Source organism: Eurytemora carolleeae, unplaced genomic scaffold (genome assembly GCF_000591075.1).
Source record: "Eurytemora carolleeae unplaced genomic scaffold, Eaff_2.0 scaffold226, whole genome shotgun sequence".
NCBI classification, from domain to species: domain Eukaryota; kingdom Metazoa; phylum Arthropoda; class Copepoda; order Calanoida; family Temoridae; genus Eurytemora; species Eurytemora carolleeae.
The window spans coordinates 172,426-195,290 of NW_019396119.1; the positions used below are offsets into that span (position 1 = coordinate 172,426).

The window sequence follows — 22,865 nt, forward strand, 5'->3', positions numbered from 1 at the left end:
CATATAGACATAGATATATAGACATAGACATATAGACATAGACATATATACATAGACATATAGACATAGACATATAGACATAGACATATAGACATAGACATATAGACATAAACATATAGACATAGACATATAGACATTGACATATAGACATAGATATATAGACATAGACATATAGACATAGACATATAGACATTGACATATAAACATAGACATATAGACATAGACATTTAGACATAGACATATAGACGTAGACATATAGACATAGACATATAGACATAGAAATATAGACACAGACATAGACATATAGACATAGACATATAGACATAGACATATAGACATAGACATATAGACATAGACATATAGACATAGAAATATAGACATAGACATATAGACATAGACATATAGACATAGACATNTTTCCTTCTCCTCTTTATTGAAAAGATTCTTCAGATTATGTGTCATGGGCCGGGTAGAGGGGGCAAGTGTAGTGCCTCCAATCCCATTAAATCCTTAAAAAATTTCCTTGATACATGTGTTCTCCCCCCTGGAATTTTGATAACTCTGCGGCCCTGAGGTTAACTATCTAGAGTACATTGCGTACAAATATAAAAAATGTACAGTGTACACAAACAAGTTTGAATTTGACACATCTGTTTCAGTACACTGTACACGGTTAATTGGTACGGTAGTGTAGTGACGGTTTGGTAAAAAAACTTCTTAATCTTTTTGAGGTGTAATTAAAGGTAATGAATATATTTTTTATTAAGATGTCTTTTGGCGCCTCTTTTAGACTATTTTCTCGGGTCTGTCCTAGTGAACGATTTTTGGACCCCCCCATATTATTATCAATATTATTATCAATATTTTGATCGATGTTTGTCAGATCATAACTCATGAACCCGCTTTACCTCAAATTTAATCGATGTTTGTCTGATAAGATCTCCTGAGCCCGCTTTACTTTAAATTTAAATTGGAGGTTTAACATGTTAAAAAATCATTAAAATTCAAACATTTTTTTTATTTGTTTTGGGATAAGTTAACAATATGAAATAGTTAATCTTAGCTGCTCATTGGAATGAATAATCAATTTTTCTGAGGAAGTTTTTTATTTATTTGAATTAAAATGGATTGAAAAAAAATTAATAATGTTCTTTTAGGAATTCTGTGGCGCCATGATTCTATATGGCGCCAACATATCTACTGGCGCCGGTCAGCTGGGTGGAAGATTGATATTTCTTCTATTCATGTTTTCTATTACAAGGGACAATTTGTTCATCTTCGTTTCTTGTCAAAACTGCTTTATTTGACTAGAGCTGACAACTTCTGTGTTTTTAATCTTGGGATTAAGTATTTTATCGACATCTGTTGCAGATTTAATTCCTCTGTGATATCCCGTGATGGTTTTAGTTACATTTGCCACAATACTTACGCCTTAAATTCATTTGCCATTATAACACTTTCCATAAATACTTTTGCCATAAGTAACACTTGTAATTGTGGTAAATGTATTTATGACAAATATTACTGAGCCTAACCTGAAGGGACAAATTTACTAGAGGGATTAAGTATTGATCCTCTAATTTATAAGTTCCCACATTGGATATCGAGATCAAACGTTCAAGATTAATTATCTCTACACACAAGTTTTAACTATTATTAATTATTGACTGTTGGGGTTATAATAAGATAGTAAAATGTTTTCTAGTTCAAACTCATTTTTTTTATCTTGTACCAGTACAGAGGGGTGGGGGGGGGGGGGGGGAATGGGTGGATCTGGAGTTTAACACTTATTCCTCTGTTATAATAACAATTAAGTGAAAAGTACTTGATTTTTGCAGATTTCTATATTCTCTATACTCTGGGGTTGCAGCGTATATATAAACCTAACTTGACCATATTCACTTGCAGTTCAAAGAACTTATTGGATTCAACATTTTAATTTTAGAATTTGAACAAACCCTTGTTTATCAGAGTTATGAGCGCGGAAGAATACTTCAACAGAACTGATCTTCATCAGCGTAAAGTTGCAGATCAAGTAAAACAAGATGTAAGTATTTTTGGATTCAAATCTAACGTTTTTTAATAATTGGGTTCTATGCAGTAATTATCATTATGAACGGATACAGAATTTCAGTGGGAGGGGGGGGGGGGCTAAACAGGTACCAACGCACTTCCCCCCCCCTGTGGCCGCCCTGTATGATTTTAGCTTTCAATTATAATCCCTTTTTTAATAGCTGAGGTTTCATGAAATTAACAGAGGCCGAATTTAAAGAATCTAAGCCACGCACGGCTCAAATATGGTTGGTTCCACTTAAGATTGTATTCAATTTTTCTAAATTCAAGGCGGCGCTCAATTAAAACAGGTTTTTTGGGGATTTGAGACGCGGCTTGAATTAATTAAATTCGGACTCAGGAAGGAGTATTAGAACTAGTTTCGACAAGTTCTCGAGTGCCCACTTGGCCATGCACTTGTTCGATTATTAGATAAACTACTCCTAGTTATTCAGTGATTCTAACCTCTAGATCCGAATTGGCAAACAAAGCTGATCCGGATCACGTAGCCCAGACTCTTTGAACACTAGGCTAAGAGAATCTCATGGATCAGACGACGACACTTATAAAAAATTAGCGGTTTTAAGTTTGGATGACTGTCCTTTGAACTACTGATCTTATGAACTATTGAAAATTTGAAAAAATTGTTGATATTCATGACAGAACAGGCATGTTTTTTTGTAGTATAGTAGTTAAAATAATTTTTCTGTTTATTCGCTAATTTTAATTGTTTTCATTTTAGCTATTTATATTCTGAATTCATGCCAAATAATTGATTCAAATGAGCACCACGGATTTACCTCAAATGTTTTCTTATAAAGTAAAGTCTAGTTGAACTTGAATCCTGAATATCTTTGCTAAGTCTGGATGACTTGGGATCCATTAAGCTAAAATAGTTTTGATCCGGTTTTTAAGAACCATGTCCTCGAAAGAAAGCTTGTTTTTGTAATCAACCCTTATCAATTATCTTAGTGTTAACTTTGAGGTGAAGTTTTTCGCGTTGATAATTCTAAAAAATTCTGAAAAAAAGGGCCTGTACACATGGCACACATTGCAATGTACGTTTATTTAATGTTTTTTAACTGTATTTTGTGTAATGTTTCTTTTAAGATTACATTTCTTATTAAAAAAAAAACGCTTTACAAATTGCCGAGATAGTATGATTTTAGATTTTTTAAAATTAGAGCGGAAAGTGCACACATGACAAATTTAGGTTTTAGGCTGGACTGATAATTTCCCTGAACATCTTTTTGGATATTAAAAGTATAGGATTAGACGATTTCAAAACATGTTTTAAACAAATTTGATGAGTAGCTGTTTTTGAGAAAATGAGGTTTGAAATATTGGCCTAAAAGGGGACGGAAAACTGCAAAAGTTGATAATCATCGAATCTTTAAATTATCAGTGAAACTTAAAACCTAAATTTGTCATGTGAAAGTGAAAGTGGTTTATAATATTTCACCTGTTGTTTCAGAAAAACGTTTTTTTTACATTTGTTAAATAACATGGACAAAACAACATGGACAAAACAATATGGACAAAACAACATAGACAAAACAACATGGACAAAACAACATGGACAAAACAACATGGACAAAACAACATGGACAAAACAACATGGACAAAACAACATGGACAAAACAACATGGACAAAACAACATGGACAAAACAACATGGACAAAACAACATGGACAAAACAACATGGACAAAACAACATGGACAAAACAACAGGGACAAAACAACATGGACAAAACAACATGGACAAAACAACAGGGACAAAACAACAGGGACAAAACAACATGGACAAAACAACATGGACAAAACTTGTAACTAACAGGTTGAGAAAAATAATGAGCTTATAACTTTGAAAATAAGTTATTAAAATTCATTTTAAAATCTAGCAGGTTTATGCAAATAATTTCAGCAAAGGTAATAATGATAATGAAATAATCGATTCCACGGTTCCACTATTGCCTTTAATCCAAAATTTCTTTTAGAAATATCTTCCTAAATAGGAAATTAGTCTTTACAATCATTTATCTGTTTTTTTTCGGGTTATTAAATAATGGTAAGAAACGTTTCTTCTCTTGTCGGAAACAACTGAGCTGAAAACTTTAGAATGAAATATCCAGATATCCCGTCGAATAATTAATCTGAAGTTTAAAATCATGCAGAGTTACTGCAATATTTAATCTCGAAATTTATGAAAGTATGAGATTTATGATATCCACCATTCTAAAGTTTTCAGCTCTGGTGAAATATTTCAACAACTTTACGCCATAGATAAAGATAGATTGCGCATAAGACGACATTTTTCATCTTGAAAGATATAAATGTACAGAGATGTTTAAAAGATATTCCTATTATATAGATTAACTAGGTCGGTTGTGAACATTGGCTGTTCTTGTGTCATTGTGTACTTGTGGTGTACATGAGTTCTGTAGAGAGAAATTTATGTTAGTTTGGTCCTTCTCATGTCCTTCTTCAGTTCTCGTCAATATGATATGTTGCTCAGTGAAATATTGTTGTTCAAATAGTTCCATTCCCGGAGTTATTTTACACTATATTATAAAATCCATTAAAACACCAAACCACCCCACTTATCATTGAAGTACACTTTCACTCCTTCAAGTATGAGTTCGCGGACTGTACAATTCTTGGTGATTTTTCGTACATAAGCTATCTATGTTTATTTATTTGTCTAAGCTTTACTCTCGTTAAAATGTTTTTTACAATATTTCTCTACAATACTGTATTTTCAGCTCAACTACCATGCCTATCCGGCCTCTAACTTTATAGAGGCACATGCCCAATTTACAACTGCAAGATAACGGTTGGGAATCCTGACTGTTGCTAATAATGGGTCCACAACATTTCAAAATGCATTTTACCATTTATATTTTTCATTGTCAGGCTGACTTCCGAAAGCTGTTAAAATCTGAAATGAAGGAAGAAAACTTGAATTTGAAAACTCGGATAAGGCGCCAAGGTAAAAATCTAAACTTCAAATATAATTTTGTCTTTCCTTTTCTCTCCAATTTCTAAAGACGTGTGAATTTTTTTTTATGTCAAGTTTAGCCAGTTTTTGGTCTTTTTAAAAATAGAAATAGGCGGTCGTTTAGATTTGAAGGAAATAGATCCTTTGTCTGAAATGATGCATACTACGGAACAGGAAAATATTGTTGAATATCTTGAAGCTAAGAGCTCGGAAATTCTAAACATGATTGATAGAAAAGCATTTATAATGAAAACACGGCTTCTAGCAGTCAAAGAAAACTGTTTTGAATTCCTTAGCATGCAGATTGGACCAACATTATCCAGGGTTGCTTCTTCAAGTGGAAGCACGTCAAGCCTTAGTCTTCTGATAAGACAGAGTGAAGGATATATGAAGGGTCAGCTTCATCATTGCAATAGTCAGGAGACGTCACTTTACGATGAAATATTCGACTTACTTGATGCTGCACACCTTTTTATTCAACCATTTTATGATTCAGCTGGAATTCAAGTCTTGTGCAAGACTTTTATAAATAATGTGGCCTTCAGAGAATCTGCATTGGAGCAAACTTTTTATCTGGAAAAAATTTATCGTAAAAATATGGAAATGGCGCGGAAAATAATAGACTCTGCTCAGCAAGATGTGGAGGATAGAATACAGGCACTGATATATAGTCTACGCATGAAGGTTCGTATGTATAGAAGCAGTCTTCAACAAGGGGATAGAAACGGTCAGAAGTTTAGGTACGCCATGATTTTTGAAGGAAGTTTGATCAGTGCTGGCAGTGGGTTCACACCTCAGCTAAGGGGTAAGCTACTAAATAATGTTCAGCTTCTAGTTAATAAATGCGATGAAACAAGCCTACAGCTCAAACATTGCCTCGAGGAGGAAATTAAAAAGAGAGATATTGGAATCAATTCAAGAATTATGGAATTACAAAGCTTGAAAATAGGTAATTTTCTCAAACGTTTTACCATTTTTCCCCCTTTTTTTGTAGCATTTTGAGTCAAAAATAAAAGACAGTCGGCTTTTTCATAATTGAATTCGATAAGAAATGATTTTAATCTCTGATGTTTCTGTAAAGAGAAATGAGAAGCCAGTTCATTATTATTAATTAACAAAGAGAACAAATGTTTTCTAAAAATTAAGATATTTTAAATATATGATTTCCAAAACTTTGTTCAAAAGTAGTGACAGGCAATGTATGGTAGTTGAACTAAGATTGCAGTAACATTTTTTAGGGTTCATTTGAGACCTATCAAGACGTTTTTACGGTGAATATTTGTTCAGTAAGACCGCAAATGCAATCTTTACAATCCTCATAGATTGTCCATTTTGGAGGGGTGATTTTAAGATTCGTTTATTTAAATTATTTAATGACTTCCACGAAAAATGTAGCAAAACATCCACAGTATACAAAGAAGTTGTTTTGGAACAGGCTGAAAAAATAAAAATTAACTTTTATAAATGAAAAAAAGTAATCTTATTCAGTTATTGGTTTCTTTAATGCAGTGTTTCGGATCCATATCATTTTGATTCGGATCCGGATCCGCGGATCCGCATCCGTGATGATGGATCCGGATCCGGATAAGGATCCGAGGTAACTTTTGATTCTGTGAATCGGATTTTCCCTATTAAATGTTATGCAAGGTTATAATTTATAAACTATAGTAATCCTAAAGTTAAAAATGTCGTCATTACTATTATAAAAATGTAAACATTAAATTATTAAAGATAATTTTGAAAAATTTTCGTCATGTAAATATTACATTTACGAACCATTTTGATTTATTTATTCCATGGTTTTGGTTAATTTTTGGCGCTACCCGGATCCATATCAACGTTTCCTGATACGGATCCGGATCCGACCAAATGATACGGATCCGACCGGATCCGGATCCGGATCCGAAACACTGCTTTAATGTCTCATTATTAAAACCCATTTTTCTGTAGATTTTCGGGAATTTTTAATGTAAAGTCGACATTTGAAGAATTTGAAGAAATCTGCGAACAAATTCATAAAGAATAAGAAAATGATAATATTGATGAAAAAGAAACCATTGATTCTAACATTTATTTATTGACAAATTTCTAATGAGAAATATGTTCCTAAACATTTAATCAGTTTACTTTAGAAATTTTGATACATTTTTCTTCGTCGTTTTTGAATAATATTTAAAACCGATGCTCAAAACCATTCCCCCATTCCTCAATAAGGATTTAAAATATTGAATTTCCTCTCTTGCTAAACAAATATTCAACGTAAAAACGTCTGATAGGTCTCAAATGAATTTTTAAAAAATTGTCAATAATATTGCAATCTTAGTTCAACCATTGCCGGTCACTCCCTTTAACAGAAACAAAAATTAATGAAAATCAAATTATATTCTGATTAATCCTCAATCCCATTTTATTTTTCACAATATTTTAATTTTATTTAGATTTTTTTATTTACACTTGTTAAAGCTGAAGTCGATGTTATTCTAAGTTACCCCCCAATGAAAGAGTTGCATGTCCGATTCATATCAGTACTGTTTAAACATTTATGCTTCTATCAACCAAGAAGATTTCTATTTTAAAATAAATGAATTCTTCAGTATGTTTTTTTCTTTTTCCAATAAACCCTGAAGGGGACACATGAATAATTTTGACTTAACTTAAACTGTTATCACATTGACAGTGCTTTTGCTACGAAAAAAACTTAGATTTAAAATTAGCCTATATTTGGATTGTACAAATATGGACCTGTTATGGAAGTTCTTGCAAGGCTGGGCCCTAAAAAAAAATGTTGATCCTTTTTTTTCCACGAGACTTCTGCTTAAAATCTGAATGTACTTCTGTAACTGGAAGTTTTCAAAATAATTGAGAGGGCTAGACAACTAAGATTTTTTTACTAATTTTTGTGCTTTGTCTTAATAATTGAGTTAGTGAATCGAACAGTATTTAAGATCTCTACCCTTTATAATTTTTATTAATAAATAGGAAAGAGACACTTGTCAAAATGTTATTATTGCCAAAAACATCAGATCCTAAATTTTCTTTTTTCTAAATGTTAAACGGCCGAATGGACGATGTATGTAAAATTTCAGCATCATACATTAACATTCATAGGGTTTTAGCTCAGCCTGGTTTGAACTTGGAATAGCCTGGACCTCTTTACATTATGCTTTCTTAATGCCTTAAACTCTCTCAAAGCTGGTGGTTTCCAACCCTGTGTTCCAGTATTTCAGTCATTCTTCCAAAAATTATTTTGAAGCATCGCCTTTTTTGAAAAAATAGCAGTTGCTTTAAATTTGTAAGGTACATTGCCAGCGGCAAGTTAACAGCGTAAGATTCCCATGTATCAACTTGCCGGGTGGCTTTTTGACATTTGACAACTTTGCCAAGTGACACAGTTGTTAGGCAACACTTTGCCAGTTGACACTATGCTATATGCATAGTTGCCAGGTAACCATAGTCAGGTAAACTTTTCAAGGTGACAATTTGCCAGTTGACCATTTTGCCAGTTGACCATTTGCCAGATGACCATTTGCCAGATGACCATTTGCCAGATGACTATTGTGCCGCTTGACAATTTTGCCAGTTGAAAAATTTTGCCAGTTGACAACTTCCCAGTTTACAACTTCGCCAGTTTACAACTTCGCCAGTTTACAACTTCGCCAGTTTACAATTTTGCTAGTTTACAATTTGCCAGTTGACAATTTGCCAGGTGGCTATTTGCCAGTTGACAATTTAACCAGTTATCAATTTGCTAGTTGGTACTTCTTTGCCATTTAGAAATTTCAAATGGTTTTTGATTTGAACTAATTAACGGTAATTAAAGAATATCAATATCTACAGTAGGAAAAAGAAAATTATGATATTAAATGGTCCAAACTAAGAAATAAAAAACCAAGATTTTTGCAGTGTACACTGTTCACTACAGTGTACACAGACCCATTTTGCTTATTTTATTGATTTAAGGTATTGGTAATCATAGTTACTTAACATTAACATCAAATACACATAAGATTGCTTAAATGCCGTCTCCCTATTCTACAGTTTAAGGGGTTCCACTGTAATGAAAAATAAAATACAAAAACAGAATATTGAAAATTGGTGTAGATTATTAAATATGTTCTATGTAATTGTATAATTACATAGAACAGGCTCAGTTACATTTCATTATATACACTCCAAGTAATTAAACTTGCTAGGATTATGCTTCCTACTTCCCCTATAGTTATACTTTCCATAGTTTCACTTCCTATAATTACACTTTCCATAGTTACACTTCCTATAATTACACTTTCCATAGTTACACTTCCTATAATTACACTTTCCATAGTTACACTTCCTATAATTACACTTCCTATAGTTACACCTCCAATAATTACACTTTCCATAGTTACACTTCGTATAATTAAACTTTCCATTGTTACAATTTCTTTAATTACACGTTCTATAGTTACACTTTTTATAATTACACTTTCTGTAGTTACACTTCCTATTATCAAATGTGCCAAATTTTACCATTACCTGAAATTATGTATTAATCTAACATTCATGTAGCCGCAATGCTTGGCCCACTAGCCTGTTATAGCCTCGGCACTTGGCCCAGAAATTGTATTAACCCAACCTAACCCAAGATAAGCACATTATTATATATTTTTTAGGAGACTGTAGTGCTCGGTCCCCTTTCCAATTCTAGCTCCTTGGTCCATAAATTATCTTGACCTTACCTAACTCAACGTAATTTATAATTAAAGAAATGTAACCTTGTAGGAAATGTAACCTTATAGGAAATTTAACCTTATAGGAAATGTATCTTTATAGCTCTGCAGCTAGTTAATTATAAGAGGCCCTTGTCACCTGGAAAAGTGTTTTTTGGCAAATTAATAAGTGGCATAGTGTTAACTGGCTATGTGTAACTGGCAAATATGTCAACTGGCAAAATGGTCAACTGACAAAATGGTAAAATGATTAACTGGCAAAATGTTCAATTGGCAAAATGTTCAACTGGCAAAATGTTCAATTGGCAAAATGTTCAATTGGCAAAATGTTCAATTGGCAAAATGTTCAACTGGCAAAATGTTCAACTGGCAAAATGTTCAACTGGCAAAATGTTCAATTGGCAAAATGGTCAACTGTTAAAATGGTCAAGTGGCATACTTGGTACATAGCAAACTTGTTACATGGCAAACTTGTTACATGGCAAACTTGTTACATGGCAAACTTGTTACATGGCAAACTTGTTACATGGCAAACTTGTTACATGGCAAACTTGTTACTGGCAAACTTGTTAACTGGTAAAGTGTCCCATGGTAAAGTTGTTACATCTAAGCAAAGTTCTGTCTGGCAAATTGTAAGTTGTACTTGGCAACTCGCCCAATCATCTGGCATTAAGTGCCTAACATCCTAATAAAGCCTTTGATCTGAGAGGACAGGAAATTCTATAGGCAGGACATTTCATAATTGAATGAAATTCATGGATAAGGTCAATTATTTTAAGTTTAGAATTGGGAGATTACTTTTAATTTTTACAAAAACGGGCATTTACCATTTCCATCAAATATAGAAGTAATGTCTTTTTTATTTATGAAATGTCATTATCTTTTAACTGTCTGAGCTATGTAAGGTCTGATCTATGAAGTCCTAGCTGTAAAATGTCCTGTCTAATTTATTCAAATTTCTATTTCTGAAATGCCTTATATTGAAGTTTCTTTCCAAAATGTCCGAAAACTAAAAATTGTAATTATGTGTCAGGACCTGCAGTAGTGTCAGATCCAGTTAAAATGGCAAATATCTCCTTATCATATTTGGATACATTATCATCCACTAGAAATGTGTTGTCATCAACCATGTTAGCTGAACTTGAAACTACAACTGAACCTGAACCCCAAGTATTATCTGTTTTTCAGTCTTCAACAACAGCTTTAGTTATACCTAACAAAACTGAACCCATCATGATGATGACCACTAGAGCCAAACCTGTAACATTCACTGAAGCTGATCACCTATCAACCACTGAAGCTGAACCCATAACAAAAGTTTTGTCATCAACCATGGTAGCTGAACTTGAAACTACAACTGAACCTGAACCCCAAGTATTATCTGTTTTTCAGTCTTCAACAACAACTTTAGTTATACCTAATGAAACTGAACCCATCATGATGACCACTAGAGCCGAACCTGTAACAACCACTGAAGCTGATCACCTATCAACCACTGAAGCTGAACCCATAACAAATGTTTTGTCATCAACCATGGTAGCTGAACTTGATACTGCAACTGAACCTAAACCCCTAGAATTATCTGTTTCTCATTCTTCAACAACAACTATACCTAATGAAACGGAACTTATCATGATGACCACTAGAGCCAATTCTGTAACAACCACTGAAGCTGATCACCCATCAACCACTGAAGCTGAATCCACTAAAAATGTTTTTTCATCAACCATGGTAGCTGAACTTAAAACTACAACTGAACCTGAACCCCTAGAAACATTTGTTTCTCAGTCTTCAACAACAACTTTAGTTATACCTAATGAAACTGAACCTTTCATGATGACCACTAGAGCCAATTCTGTAACAACCACTGAAGCTGATCACCCATCAACCACTGAAGCTGAACCCACTAAAAATGTTTTGTCATCAACCATGTTAGCTGAACTTGGAACTACAACTGAACCTGAACCCCTAGAATTATCTGTTTCTCAGTCTTCAACAACAACTTTAGTTATACCTAATGAAACTGAACCCATCTTGATGACCACTAGGGCCGAACCTGTAACAACCACTGAAGCTGATCAACCATCAACCACTGAAGCTGAACCCATAACAACCATTAATAATAAACCCATTATAACCATTGAAGCTGAACTCTTAACAAACCTCAAATATGAACCCATTGTAAAAACTTCTGAAGCTGAACCCATCGTAATAACTACTGAAGCTGAACAAAAAGTAAAAACTAATCAAACTGAACTTATAGTAATAACTACTGAAGCTGAACCTATAGTAATAACTACTGAAGCTGAACCCATAGTAAGAACTACTGAAGCTGAACCAATAGTAACAACTGAAGCTAAGATCCTAATAATCACTGAAACTGAAACTCTAACAACCACTGAATCTGAAACTCTAACAACCACTGAATCTGAAAGCCTAACAACCACAGTATCTGAAATCCAAACAACCACTACAGCTGAAACCCTGACAACCAATGAAGCTGAACCAATAAAAACAACTGAAGCTGAGTCATTAACATCAACTAAAGGTGAACTTTTAGGAATAACTGAAGTTGGACCAATAGAAATGACCACTAAAGCCAAACCAGTAACAATCACTGATGCTGAACCCATAATATCCACTGAAGCTCATCTAACAACTGAAGCTGAACCCATGGTAATAACCATTAAAACAAATGGAGCTGAATACCTAGAGATAACTAAAGCTGAATCCTCACTAATAACTGAAGTTGACCCCTTAAATACCACCAAAGCTTCAACCATTAAAGCTTTACCCCCAACAACCACTGACGCTCCACCTCAATTAACCATTGAAGCTCAGCCCCCATCAACCATTGAAGCTCAATTTCAATTCCTAACAACTACTAAATCCAAAACCCTAACAACCACTAAAGCTGAGCCTCTAATAATAACTGGCGCTTACCCTCAAAAAACTGAAGGTGAACTACTAAATACCACAAAAGTTGAATCTATAACAACCACTGAAGCTGAGCCTCTAACAACAACTGAAGCTGATCCTCAAACAACTGAAGGTGAACTTGTAACCACCACAGAAGCTGAACTCCTAAAAAGCAAAGACAAAGCTCTAACAACTAAAGGTGAGCTTCTAACAACCAATGAAGGTGATTCCCTTTCACTCACAGAAGCTCAATCCCTTTTATCCATTGCTTTATCAACAACTGGAGCCAAATCCCTAACAATAACTGAAGCTATATCCTTGATAATGACTGAAGCCAAACCACTAGTAACAATGGAAGTGGAAACGCTTACAACCATTGAAGTTGAATCCCTTTCAACCTCTGAAGCTCAGCCACCATCAAATACTAAAGTTCTTGTAACAACCACTGAAAATCTCCCAACAACCACTGAAGCTCAGCCCCCATCAACCATTGGAGCTCAGCCCCCATCATTCATTGATGCTTTAACTCTAGCAAACATTAAAGCTTCACTCCAAACAACCACTGAGGATGAACTACTGTTAACCACTGGAGCCATAACCCAAAAAAACACTAAGCCCACAATACCCATGAAAGCTGAAGAAAATCAAATCAAAACATTCACAATTTACAAAGATGAACCACTGAAAACCGGGGGTGCTGAACTTCCTGCAAAATCTTGGTTTCAAGATACATTTGCAAATAGACTTATTCCAATGTCATTGTCACCCTATAAACATTTTCCGAGCGCAAGGTTAAACCTAGAAAATGCTGTTCGCACTAAATCTATGGAACGAGTTAAAGTAATCATTGATCGGTTCCCTGTTGATGCACCTAATAAAAGATTCCTTGAGGAAATTGAGCCCAAAATCATATCCCCAGAACTCTCATCTGGTCCTGCAAAAACTGTAGATTTGTTTAACCGGGATGCTCCACCTAACAAAACCAATAAAATGAAAGAATCAAATACCAGTTTTTCGTTTTTGCCTGTTACTGCTGTGCAAGTAAAGAACCCTCTCGACAACAGTGTTTCTACATCAACAGAATCTTTGTCAAGTAAGCATATTAAAGAACCTTCAATAACTAGATCTACATATCATCATCAATCAAGTGATGTCAAGTCAAAATCTATCAAATTTGCTGATAATCAAGGCATCAGTGATGCAACAGTTGCTGGAATAAATGAGTCGGGTACTTTTGCTGCTGTCAATGCTTCAGAAGCTAAAAGCGAAGTGGAGAGAACACATGCTGATCTTGTTTCCAAAGGTTCAGGTGTTTAGCTCTTCTATACTTCATTCAGGATGGAAATTCATATCAGTAAAATTTTCTGGACTCATTCATTTTTACATTATTTACTTTAAATTACATTAAATATTTTCCTTCTCACTCATTGAAATTATTTTTAACATCAAAAGTTTAAAAAAATGTAAATTTCCCACCAAGTCATTTAAGTTAAATTCTATTGGGTAACTAAAGATGGGCGTTTCAGGCTTTTTCCCATTTCATATGTTTAATGTTTTTGATTTCGTGCATTTTAAAGATATTGTTCAATTTTCATCTATTTCGTTCGTTTTTTCAGTTAATGCTTTTTCATTAAAATTGTTTTCCATTAATATCGTTCGTTCAGTAAAATCGCTTGTTTAGTAAAATCGCTCGTTAGTAAAACTTGTTTGTTCAATAAAATCCTTTGTTCAGCAAAAAACAATTGTTGGAAATATTGTTTGGCTAGTAAAAAAAACGATCTTCTGAAAAATTCGGTCATTAAGAAAAATTTAATCGTTTTTCAAGTTCATTCAAATGATTTATATCATTAGCTTTTTTCGTTCATTTTAAAAAATCGTTTATTATTTCTCTGAACAATCCAAGTCGTTCATCCCTCATATTCATTGGCAATCTTTCTTAACCTCACATGACCTGGAATAGTATAATCATGTAAGGACCCCCTTCAATGTTCAAATAAAAAGTAATAAGACCTTGACACGTTCAAACTCTTTCCTCAGGAATTACGCGCAATAATAATAAATTACACTATTTATTTGGGGTTTGACATGGTAACTTCACATTTTTTGTCCTTGGCATGTTCTAGCATTGAAGTTCAAGCTAACAAAAATTCTGTTTTTTTAAGATGTCGGGGCTACTGATAGAATTGGATCATCACTTAATGTCACAGCAGGAGCTAAAGTTAAAAAAACTACTAAATCAATAGGTAAGCTTAATCATGTTCTTAATGTTGAGTATTATTATCAGAATTCTAAAATCTTTGAGACATACGTTTTTTTGGCACTTTTCTGCTTGCAAATTAACATTGGCGTTCACATTGCACTAAACCATTATGGTGCAAGGTAATATTTGTTGCAAAAATTGGAGTACAAAATATTGCAAAATTTGCCTCTTAAAATATTGCGGCATCTTTTGCAATATCTCTGCTGAATAAAGACAATGTTAAAATATTTAAATACTAATTATGGGGAGAGAGGGGGTTCAATAATAAGCTGTTGAAGAGAACGTAATTCTAAAAAATTAACAAGTTCAGTTTTAACCTTTCTTCTAGAAATTATAAAGGTCATGTATTAATATGGGAAACCTGTTAGTTCAAAGTTGTTTTATATATGATCGTCCAGTTTGATAAAGATTGATCCAAACTGTGGAGAACAATTTGGTCGTTCACATAAGGGGTGGGCCCATGTTCAGTACCTTTCAGAACGATTTAAGAATTAAACTTTCAAATTTATTCAAATTAACAATTTGTGTAAATTTTTTTTGAAACATTCAATTCAAATTGGATTAATTATGAAATTTTGATATTGAGTTGGGGCAACTATTTGTCTGGTGGGAGATCAATGAATTTTCCGAATAAAAACTATTAACTGCAGGGTGTCCAAATTGTACGGATTGAATGGATTGTACAGACTTTTTTATTTTTATTAACAAATTGTACGGATTGGATGTTTATTGTCTCCAACTGTCCGGATTTTCAGGATTCCGATTTTAAGCCCGGAAAACATATATTTTTTTTTTGATTTTGACTCAACAAAAGCTAATTTTTGCATGAAAATTGTGAATGAAAAAAAAGTCTCGACAAAATTAAGTGCAGCTTATTATCTTCATTCCGAATTATAAATGGTTGATTAATATTTTTATTGACAATTAAAATTCATTCTTTCATCTTTTAGAGAATTTTTTCCAGAAATACATGATGTTCCACAAAAAAAACTTTGCATTTGGGGATATTTGGAACTGAGGGAACAATTTTTGTAATTTTCACAATCAAGGTGTCATTGAAACCTTAAAAACTTTAGTTACTTCCAGACGTAAATTTTTTCTTTCAATTTTTTGGATTTTGGGTTATTATCGATTATCCAAAATTTAAGCTTAAATGAAACCTCTGATTATTAGTTTTTTAATTAAAAAAATTGGTTAAATTTTTTCATAATTTAAGAGCAATTGAAAATAAAACGTGAAAAATTAAAAACTTGAAATCACTCAAATATACTCAAAGAAATAATTGTAACATCAAATTGTGAGGCCCAGAAAGAAGAGTGCATACTTAAAGGGAGTGTTCGCGAAAAATGAAAGGGGGTATAGGCTTAATGCGATAAAAAAGCGCTTTTGATCGCTACTAATCTTACTTCTATCTTTTGTGTCTATAAGGATAAAATTGATAAAGACGTCTCATACCGAAGAGCGTAGCGCCCATACAAATTGAGGAAGTTGGAACATACGACTTAGACCGTAAAAAAATCAAATTAATATCAAACATTATAAAATTTCTTTATTTTTAATAATTAAAATTCAGATATATCTGAAGTTGATCAATTACCGGAAAAAAGTACAAAGAGTCGGACTTTAAAAAGTTAAAACCAACCAATGCTGGTCTTCTTGTCAAGTTATACACGTCCCAATAAACATGGGAATTAATTATTCGTCATCATTTACTTGTACATTTTTAAGCTTTCCGAAATGTGGTCTGCCTTCGTTGAGGTCGTCACTTGATTTCCATGTTTATTGGGCTCTAGAGTGTCAAGTGTTCATAAACAAAAGATTTCATAAATATAATCCTAACTTTAAATCTTATCAAATTTTAAGGTCAAGGATTACTGAATTAATACATAGGGTTATTCATTATTTCTAAATAATGAGTTTTAAGCCTAGACAAATAAGGAAACTCATCCCAATTCAGAAAATAAAAAGAATAGCTTACATAATAATTATAAAGCAATGTCTTTGCTCGTATACGAACACAAAGAAAAATTAATGTTAATAGAAATGAGAAATTAATTGTCAAGATTTTTATGTTTTTTTGATTTTGAATGTTTTTTGTTTGCACGGATTTTTTCCTTATATGTACAGATTGTACAGATTTTTCAAAAAAAATGTAGAGACTGGACAGATTTTATGTACAGATTTATTGATTCGTTTTCATCATAAATGTACGGATTTTTCTTAAAGTTTTGGCCACCCTGCATGTGGGCAATATTCAGCAGTTTGAGGCCTTACTCCAATTACCCACAATGACATGTTTCTTCGAAATAAAAAATCGACATTTTAAAGTGATTTTTGATTTTTGTAAGTGCTTGCTCTGGCCATTTAAAAAAGTCTAAATTGGAAGTAAATTGGAAGTTTTTGTTGTTGTTTGAATGTTTTTTTTGCTGTTGTTTTTTTGTATACATTTTCCACATTGTCCCTGGGTTAGTTCACATTAAATTCTGTGCATTTATTGCAAAAACTAAAGAATCTGTTAATCGTGCCTATCCCAAGTTAAATTTTAATAATTTTTCATCCAATATGTTCTTCTATACTGCACAAGGCTTCGGCAAAAGCGACAAACAAAAACAATTATGCCTCTTTATTTTCCCCATTCCCTAGTTAGAATAGAAAAAAGCTTCAAGAAAGGTATTACAGAAAATGTAAAAAGAGCCAAAATTGTAGTAACAGTTTAAGTATTATTTGTCCTTTTTTGATAGATCATTTTTTGGCTTCAGCCTAGAAATATAGACATGTGGTCACCTTCAGTTTATCTATATGGATAAGAAGTCATGGACCTTCATTTTGAAGTTTGACTTTTAGCACCTTTTTCTGGGCTTCAATGTCAGTGACCTCTGAATCCAATAAAAAATTTATTTATAGATGACAAAAAAGGCCATATGAATAATTATACTTCACTTATCTAAGATTTTAGGACTTAACAAAGTAAAATTGTCTTGTTGGATGCATCTTGAAATTGAACATATTTAGTTTTTTTGCTGTTAATTTATAAAAATTATAAACATTGTTTTAAGTCATTAAATGGTCAATTTGATTAATTTAAAATCATATCATTTAATATTTAGGATCTATAATCCCTGATAGCTTTGCACGATCCATGGATGTTCATGAAGTTTATCGAGATCCTCCTCCATTACCGCTACAGGATGCAGTTGTGTCTGATGTAGCTCTTCCTACATCACCACCACAACAGGATGCAGTTATGTCTAATAAAGCTCTACCTCCATTACCTCAACAGGATGCAATTACGTCTGATTTATCTCTTCCTCCATTACCACCCCAACAGGATGCATTTATGTCTGATGTTCCTCCAGTACCACCACAACAGGATGCAGTTATGCCTGATGTAGCTCTTCCTCTATTAAAGCCACAACAGGATGCAGTTATGCCTGATGTATCTCTTCCTTCAATACCACCACAACAGGATGCAGTTATGTCTGATGTAGCTTTTCCTCTATTAATGCCACAACAGGATGCATTTATGCCTGATGTACTTCTTCCTCCAGTACCACCACAACAGGATGCAGTTTTGTCTGATGTAGGTCTTCCTCCATTGCCACCTCAACAGGATGCAGTCATGTCTGATGTAGCTCTTCCTCTATTAATGCCACAACAGGATGCATTTATGCCTGATGTACTTCTTCCTCCAGTACTACCACAACAGGATGCAGTTTTATCTGATGTAGCTCTTCCTCCATTACCACCTCAACAGAATGCAGTTATGCATGATGTATCTCTTCCTCCAGTACCACCACAACAGGATGCAGTTTTATCTGATTTAGCTCTTCCTCCATTACCACCACAACAGGATGCAGTTTTATCTGATGTAGCTCTTCCTCTATTAACACCACAACAGGATGCATTTATGCCTGATGTATCTCTTCCTTCAATACCACCACAACAGGATGCACTTTTGTCTGATGTAGCTCTTCCTCTATTAACACCACAACAGGATGCAGTTTTGTCTGATGTATCTCTTCCACCAGTACCACCACAACAGGATGCACTTTTGTCTGATGTAGCTCTTCCTCCATTAAGCTTAACAAATCCCTCTGATACTATAATTAATAATTTAGCATCCAATAAAATTCTACTTTCCCCCAAATCTTCTGTAATTCTGGTAGCTGCTGATGTAGCATTAACAGCTTCAGAATCAACCATTGAAGTTGTATCAGTGGTGAACTTACCTATTTCTGAACCAACTATTGAAACTGATTTTGATACAACCTTTGATACAACCTTAAGAATTAGCCCTGGTACTAATATTGAGACTGAATCTGATACAACCTGGGAAACAAACTCTGACACTACTCCAGAAACTGAAATTAATACAAACCTGGATGGAACTGAATCTGATACAGCATCTACAACTGAATCCTCAGATTCACTGAATGCTTTTACAACTACTAGTAAGGAAAGATCTTCTTTGGTATATGTACATATTCATACATCTTCATCACCTATATCAAATTTAGAAACTGAAGTTCAGACAAGTACCAAATCATTAAAAGAGAACACCACATTAGCTGAAATTACAACAGATTCAGAAAGTTTGAAACTAATAGCAGCTGAGTCAATAACTGAAACTTCAACACCAGATTTATTCAGTGAGACGCCATTAACTGCCAACTCTGAAACTAAAACCACTGAAACTTTAACAACCTCTGATTTGGCAACTGGGTCTTACACTAAAACTGATTTGGCATCTGAAACTACAGCAACTTATTCTACAACTGATGCTTCTTCAGTTTTGGATTCAGTAACTGAGGCTTCAATAACTATTGATTCAGAAACTGAGGCTTCAATAACTATTGATTCAGAAACTGAAGAGTTTCCAACCACTGATTCAGTAAATAAAGATTTAACAACACTTGAGTCAGAAACCGAAAGGTTATTAACCCCTTCAGAATTGGAAGCTTTCACAATCCTTGTTTCAGCTACAAAACATACAAAAACCACTGGTTCAGAAATTGAAACCTCAACATCAACTGAAGCTACTAGAACCATAGATTTACCAACTGATGCCACTAGAATCATAGATATACCAACTGATGCTACAGCAGCCACTGATTTGGCCACTGGAGGCGATGAGGGCACTGATTTTACTTTCACAGATGTGACTTCAACAGATGAATCATCAGCTACTGATTCGGTGATAGTTTCAACATCCACAGATTTCACATCTAATGCTACAAGAGCTATTGATTCAGCAACTATAGCTCCAACAGCCACTGATTTATTTACCTTGGCTACAGAAACCTCTGGCTTAGTAACCATGGTTACAGAAACTTCTGATATAGCAACCAAGGCTGCAGAAACTACTGATTCTATTAGCAAAGCCACTTATTCAGAAATTATAGCTACATCAACCACTTTTTCAGCAGCTGAGGTTGCAGCAGCCACTGATGCTTCATCGTTGACTGATTTAGCAACTGAGGGTAAAGTAGCAACAGATTCAGATGCTGAATATAAAGCTGTCACTGATTCAGCAACTGAAGAGACAGCAGCCACTGATTCAGCAACTGAGGAAACAGCAGCCACTGATTCACCAGCTGAGGATATAGCCACCACTGATTCAGCAACTGAGGATACTGTTTCCACTGAATTAGCAACCTTTGGCACATCAACAACTGAGGATACAGCAACCACTGATTTGGCAACTGGAGGCACTGTGTGGACTGACTTAACCTCCACAGATGCAGCACTTAAAACTACATCCACATCATGGTTTGGAATTAAAGGTTCAACAACCACCCATTCTACATCTACTTATATGAGAGCTAAAGATTCAATAATTAAAGCTACCAAGGCCACAGAAATCTATGATTTAGCAGCCAAGGTTACTGGAAGCACTGATTCTGCAGCTGAATTTTCAGCAATTATTGTCTCCTCTAGCGAATCTGCAACAGCTACTGATGCTGAAATTAAAGATTCATCAACCACATTTTCAGTAACTAATGCTGAAGCAGCCACTGATTTAACATCTGATGCATTAACAACTACTGATCCAGCAACCAAGGATAAAGCAGCAACTGATGATTCTGCAGTCACTGATTTGGCAACTGTAGATAATTCAGTAACTAGAGGCACAGAAGGGACTGATTTTACTCCCAAAGCTACATCAGACAGTGATTTGGCATATGAAGCTACAACAACCAGAGATTTTAAACCTGACGCCATGAAAACTAATGACTCGGTAACTGTAGCTCTTGCTGCAACTGAAACTGTTGCTCCGGCAGATACTGATACAGCAACTAACGTTTCACAAACCACTGATTCTGGAGGAGAAATTTCAGCAGTTCTTGCTACTACTAGAAAAGCTACAACAGTCACTGATGCAGCAATTGAAGCTTTTTCAGCAGCTGATACTGCAGTAGCCACTGATTTGGCAACTGATGCTCTATCAGCAATTGATTCAGGAACTGAGAATACAGCAGCAACTGATATAACAACTGAGAATACAGAAGCCACTGATTCATCAACGAGGGATTCTATACCTGAAGATATGACCACTAATGATCCAGTATCTGTTGATCCAGCAGTCACTGATTCAGTAACTTTAGCTCTAGGAGCAATGAATATAGCTACTAAGGCTTCAGAAACCACTGATTTAGTATCTAATCTTTCAGTAGTTACTAATCCTTCCGTTAAATCTACAGTAGTCACTGGTGCAGCAATTGAAGCTACAGCAACCACTGCTCCAGAAGCTGATGATACAAAAGATATTAAATTTGCAACTGAAAACACTGATTTTACTTTTAAATCTAGAGCAGCCAAAGATGCAGTATTTGAAGCTACATCAACCACTGGCCCAGCAGCTGATGCTACAGCAGCCACTAATTTAGCAGTGGATGATACAGAAGCCACTGATTTATCAACAAGAGGCAGTGTTGGCACTGATTCCACTTCTGAAGATATAGCAGCTTCAACTGCTGATTCTGCAATAATGGTTGCTGAAGCCACTAATTTGCCTAATCTAGGTCCTTTGATACCTCACTCTACTTCTATCACCACAGCAGCTATTGAAGCTAAAGCAGCTGATTCAGCAACTGTGGTTACAGCAGCCACTGATTTAGTAAATGGGGATCTTCTAGTTAATGCAGGAACAGAAGTTCCTTTAGGCACTTATTCAATAGCTAAGGCCGCTCAATCAACAACATATGTACCTACAAATAACCACAATTCTGGTGCTGATCCAGTAACTGAAGCTTCTACAATCTTTGATTTAAAAAGTGAAGCTTCAGCAACTACAACATCTTTTGTTGAAGTTTTGACAAGCACAGAGTCAACAATTAAAGAAACAGCTAATGTAGGTACTAAAGGCTCAATATCCACAAACTCAGTCTCAACTCTTGCTTCAGAACTCAGTGGATCAGAAACAACAACACTCAGTCAAGCTCTGACATCAACAGATTCTATGACTGTAGTCCCAACAGTTTTTCTATATCCTGAAACTACTCCTCCAATTCCTTCAACCATTGCACAAACAAATAGTCCAACCTCCACTGATGTTATGTCAACAACAACTCTTGGCACAACATCTAGCCCATCTTTCCCATTATTGATATCAACAACTCTTGGAAAACCATCACATGAACCTTCCACTACTGTAAAATCAACAACAACATTAGCCCCAACAACTAATGAAACAGCTAATGTAGGTACTAAAGGCTCAATATCCACAAACTCAGTCTCAACTCTTGCTTCAAAACTCAGTGGATCAGAAACAATGGGAAAGTTAAGTATAGGGTAAGAAAGTCCCAGTTTGTTTTTCTTCTAAAGCTTCTTCGAATTCTCGAAAGCAAATTCTGAATGTCCTTGTTTTCTTTTTACTTTTCAGTTTTTGATTTATGAACTTTTTAGAAGTGAGTGATTCCATCGAAAT

At 34.5% G+C, this 22,865-nt stretch overlaps 1 protein-coding gene across 1 annotated transcript in view; it reads left to right on the plus strand.

Annotated features, from left to right (window-relative positions):
• Positions 1–641: 641 nt before the first annotated feature.
• The window catches only part of LOC111695481 (uncharacterized), a 55,493-nt gene continuing 33,269 nt past the window's right edge, over positions 642–22,865 (plus strand). The window contains exons 1-8 of the mRNA XM_023464825.1: positions 642–743; positions 1,158–1,261; positions 1,972–2,047; positions 4,966–5,041; positions 5,175–5,999; positions 10,793–13,987; positions 14,841–14,921; positions 18,046–22,650. Coding sequence (XP_023320593.1) covers positions 1,173–1,261; positions 1,972–2,047; positions 4,966–5,041; positions 5,175–5,999; positions 10,793–13,987; positions 14,841–14,921; positions 18,046–22,650 — 8,947 coding nt within the window. The 5' untranslated portion in view covers positions 642–743; positions 1,158–1,172. The remainder of the gene's footprint in view (positions 744–1,157; positions 1,262–1,971; positions 2,048–4,965; positions 5,042–5,174; positions 6,000–10,792; positions 13,988–14,840; positions 14,922–18,045; positions 22,651–22,865) is intronic.